At 62.0% G+C, this 4,694-nt stretch overlaps 1 protein-coding gene across 1 annotated transcript in view; it reads right to left on the bottom strand.

Annotated features, from left to right (window-relative positions):
• Nucleotides 1-4,694, bottom strand: part of LAMA5 (laminin subunit alpha 5) — a 57,411-nt gene that overhangs the window by 47,820 nt on the left and 4,897 nt on the right. Inside the window, exon 2 of the mRNA XM_007462282.1 lies at nucleotides 1,321-1,473. Within this exon, the coding sequence (XP_007462344.1) occupies nucleotides 1,321-1,473 (153 nt within the window). The remainder of the gene's footprint in view (nucleotides 1-1,320; nucleotides 1,474-4,694) is intronic.

Below are 4,694 nucleotides of genomic sequence, written 5' to 3'. Positions count from 1 at the left end.
GGGGGGGGGGGGGGGGGGGGGGCGCACAGGCTTGCTGAGATCCCTCCCAGCCTCCAGGGGGAAGGAGAGCACAGATGCAGTGAAAACCCAGTGAGTTGAAGCGAAATCGGCCCGCCCCACCCAGACCCAGACCTGGGCCAGGCAGCACCACCAGACCCGGAGCCGGAGCCGGAGCCGCAGGCAGGGCCCGCCATGGGCAGCCCCTCCCAGGGCCTAACAGATAACCCATAGGCCCCTGGAAATCCCCGGCCACTTACTGGGACTCGAACCCACACCCTCACCGCCCACCTGCCCTCCAGGCCGGCAGGCCTCCAGGCTGGGGCAAGAGGCACCCAACACTGTCCCCTGAACCTGCCCGCAGGGCCTGCCCCTCCAGCCAGGCTCACAGGAGATGTTTCACCACCTCTCCTTGAATGCCCTCAGGATGACAGCGGCATGGAGGCTCAGCAAGGAGCAAAGACCCACCAGGTCACACACCGGGACTGTGGCAAAGCCGGCCTGGACTCAGGCGCCTGGACTCACGGTCTAGAGCCCCTTCCCTGGCCCCATGAACAGGGAAGGGGGTGGAGGTGAGGTCTAGCAGGATCGACCTTGTAGCCCAGCTCCCAGGCAGGCCCAGAGCTGTGGCCGCTTCTGGGCTTGGCCTCACCTACCTCCCCCTCCCCCACCCCATCCAAGGAGGCATTGGGACTGTTGGCCCATTTCACAGGCCAGGATACCAAGGCCCGGCACCTAACAATGTCACATGTGGAGTGGGACGCAGCCCAGGTCCACTAAGGGGGGCTCGTTTGTCACTGAAAAACGCCTGGCTCCCACCCCCCACCCCTGCCTGTGCAGGGGCCTGGGCGGGCACACCTAACCCCTCGGTGGCCTCTGCAGCACAGGTATCCTAGGAATGTCCACTTCCTCTGGCCTCCTCTGCATTCCTGGAGCCCCTCCCACTCCCGCCAGTGGAGCCTGGCTCCCGGCAGAGGAATCCCTCAGAGTAAACACCAGGGCTCACAGCATTTCAGCCCCACCTCCGTGTTGTCCCCTTAGCGCCCCTCGCCCTAACTCTCCACGTGACCTCTGGTAAGCCCCCATCCGGCACCCCTCTCTCCCTGTGCACCACGATGATGCTGAGAAAACAAACGGAAGGTGCCCAGTGCCACGCCTCCGTCTGTATGGGCCTGCCACCAGCAGCCCGTCTGTGCCCAGCCTCTGCCCAGCCTCCCAAGCTCATTCTGGGTGGACACCTCACCTTCTGGTCCTTGCCCCACGGTGAGCCCTTTAGCCAGGGATATAGGGGTCAGGCTGCAGCAGGCGAAAAAGGGACTCTACCTGGCCCAGGTCCAGGGTGACGTTGACCTCATTGTACTCCAGCCCACGCGACAGTGGTGGGCTCTGCCACCAGCGTTCCGTGCCGTCCACGGCGTTGCTCACAGGGTGTGCCCTGTTGCTGCTTGCAGCCGTGCAGATGTCGCAGTACTGGCCCTGTAGGGGAGGGGGCGGTCAGATGGACAAGAAGGGCTGGGACCCCCTTACCCCTCTGGTCACCCAAGCACCCCATCACACTGGCCGCACCCCCAATCTGTGGACCCTTGTGTGCCAGTCACTCATTCACCTGGCAAATACACACTGAGAGCAAATACACATTCTCAACTTGGGATACGGTTCATGTGAGAGATGACCACACCCATTACAGAAGAAACAGGAGAGCAAGGAGGGAGCAGGGCACCCGCTGCAGGTGGGAAAACATGGCGGGCCTCCCTGAGGAGGTGGCATCTGAGGCCTACACCATAAGGGGGCAGGTGTGCTTCAGGCAGAGCGGCTGGCTGTGCAAAGGCCCTGGAGCAGGAAGAGCAAACAAGGAGTAAACAGCAAGAAAGCCAATGTAGCTGGAGCTGAGTGGGTAAGAGCCCGGTCAAGGGGTAAGTCACATGTTTCTTGCCCACCCCCGGCATTGGCAGTCTGGCTTAAAATGGAATGGGTTTTGTTCTTTCTTGGCCCATTTTTCAAGCATCTGCTGAGAGGATTTCAGACTGCCCTGTAGCTAACATAGCCCAGAATTCTTTTGAAAATTTGAGAATATGTCAAATGGGTTAAACTGTTACATTTTTAGACTTGCTCTCTCTTTCTTTACCTCAGTTACTGAGTATAGAGGAGTAGTAGGTGAAGGTTAGAGAGAGGGTCAGAGGGGCCGGGGGGGGGGGGACCTAAAGAGAAAGGAAGGTGGGGCTACAGCCAGAAGGCCCAGGCCCAATGTGAACCCCTCCCCACCTCCACCAGCTCATCATCCCCCAAACCTCTCCACCAGGCTTTCACCCAGAGCCATCTGGATTAGGGTCTCCAGACAGGTGGAATTAAGGCATCTTGGCGGCCTGTGGGGACAGGCCCCAGAGTGGAGGCACGTGAGCAGCCAGCAGACGAGGCCTGGACCTCCTGGCTCTGCCACTTCCGAGCCCTGGGACTGGGCCAGGTCACGGCAGCCTCAGTGCCCCAGTGTGAAGAGTGGGGGCGATGCTGGCACCTGCCTCGGCCACTGTAGGATTAACGGATCCCACACGGGGCCTGGCAGCTGCTTCTGTCACGGCCCAGCCACATGCCGGGGCCCTGTCCTCTAAGGGGAAAGACGGGGGCTCCCAGCATCATCCTGGCCTGCTGTCCCCATGGCGGAGGAGTAGGTGCTGAAAGCTTTGGGGGCGGGGGTAGAGGCAGAGTTGGGCCCTGGCTGCTGGCCCAGGGGAGGCCCAACCTCCCACCCCAGAGGAAACCAGACCTGCTGTCCCTCTGCACACAAAGGCGGCCCTCGGAGACTTGGCATTGTTTGAGGCCCAGAGAGGCCACGTCTGGGAAACGCGGCCACTCCACCCCTCCCAGCCTCCCAGGGGGCCAGACCTTGTCCCAGGAGTCAGAGGTGGGAGCGTGGGAGATCCCCTGCCCCACTCCCAGGCCCGGCAGCCACAGAGAGCCCCCAAGCCTCCACACACACATGGCACGGACACATGTGCTCCTGGCTTCCACGGTGCGCCCAGGATGGAGAGATCAGAAGGCAGCAGACTCAGGCACCGAGCCTCCCATCCAGCGGGCTCCCAGGACCCCTCGTGCTGGGTGCTTTGGCTGACCCCATCTCTACCCTGCTCCTGCCTGGGGCCTTGGCACCCTGATCTCTTGTCCTCCAGCTCAGCTGTCACCTCCTCAGGAGAACCCCAGAGCTCCAGACCACCCAAGAGGCTGACCTGACAACTCCGGCCCCATCACTGTGCTTTATTTATTCTCCCACAGGAGACGTGGAATCGTCCGGCTATCAGCAATTCTCCACTTACTGCCTCCTGGGGGGGTGGGGGGAGGCGCACCTGCCTCGTTCTTAACTGCGTCCCTGAGGCCACCACCCAGAGGTGCCATGCCGAGGGGCTGGAGCAATGAAGGACACCCAGAAAAGGGGTACCATCTGTGCAGGCCATACTACCAGCTCAAATGCTGAACCCCAAACTGGAACCCGGGCTCTGGCTCCCAGACCTGTGGGAGCTGCCAGAGGGTGAGCAGAGAAGGGGCTCAGAGAAGCTCACCGAGAGCGCTAAGCACACATGTGCATGTGGGCTGTCTGGGGCCTAGCGGAGCTGGGAGGCTTCTCAGAGGTGGTGGGTAGGGCCATCTGGCTGGGGTGGGCCTTCCAAAGAAGGCTCCCTTGGTCAAGGAAGCCAAGGGACGTGTCTGCTCATGTCCCCCCAGAGAATCAGGGGAAGATGACTCTACTCCCCACATGGCCGCAGCGGGACCGCTCGGTGACGTAGTCACTGCCGACCTCTCTGCCTGACGGATGGGGCTGGGGAAAGCAGCCTCTCTCCACCCCTCTGCTGCAGAGGGTCCTGCCAGGAACAGAGCAAGGAAGCAAGGAGCAGTGATAAGGACTTCCCCTCCCAGTGAGTCACCACACTGGCAGCCGAGCCCCCGACTTCCCCTGAGGGGCTGGGGCCAGCACAGAATTCCTCCGATGCCCACCTGAAGTCACAGGGCCAGACTCCCAAGGTGCCCTCTGCCTGCCCTAGCTGCCCCGATGCCCAGAAGGGCTCACCCCACACCCCGGGTGGCATGACCCCGGCCAGCTTCTGTCCTATCTCCCCCAGGGGGCCCTGGGAGCTGCTGGCCTGCAGCCTTGGGCCCACGTCCTCCCTGACCCACCCACAGGACTAGGCTCTTGGGACAGAGAGGTGCGCCTGGCCACTCAGCTCCAGTGTCTGTGCGCAAGGCCCAAACACCAACCCAACAGGAAGCCAGGGCGGTGAGCAGATCCCATCCCCCAAGAGGACAGGGTAGAGGCTCCAGTGGGTCCAGCAACTTGACTAAGGTTGGCCTTCAGTCTTTCTGGCTGGTCTTTCTGCCCTGGCAGCCTCAGCACAGGGGTACAATGGCTGAGCGCTACAGAGTTTCAAAGACAGGCTTCAGCTCTAACTTGCCAGACTGTGAGCTGGGAGGGCAGGGCTGAAGTTCTCACTCAGGGCCCCCTCGCTTGCAATGCACAGCCACTGCCATTTGCCAAGTGGTCACTGTGTGACAGACGGCTTCCCCGGCCCTTCAGGCCAAGCTCACAACTTTGGGTGAGGCCGGCCCTCGTATTGTTCCCATTTTACAGATGAGGAGCCTGAGGCTGCGGGGGGGGGGGAGCCACACAGCTAAGGAGAAGGCCTTTGACCCCAGGCCACCAGCTCCTGTGC

Source organism: Lipotes vexillifer, unplaced genomic scaffold (genome assembly GCF_000442215.2).
Source record: "Lipotes vexillifer unplaced genomic scaffold, Lipotes_vexillifer_v1.1 scaffold1798, whole genome shotgun sequence".
Lineage (NCBI taxonomy): Eukaryota > Metazoa > Chordata > Mammalia > Artiodactyla > Lipotidae > Lipotes > Lipotes vexillifer.
Note: the sequence above shows the minus strand (reverse complement) of the source record. Positions and strands in the feature narration are given on the sequence as shown.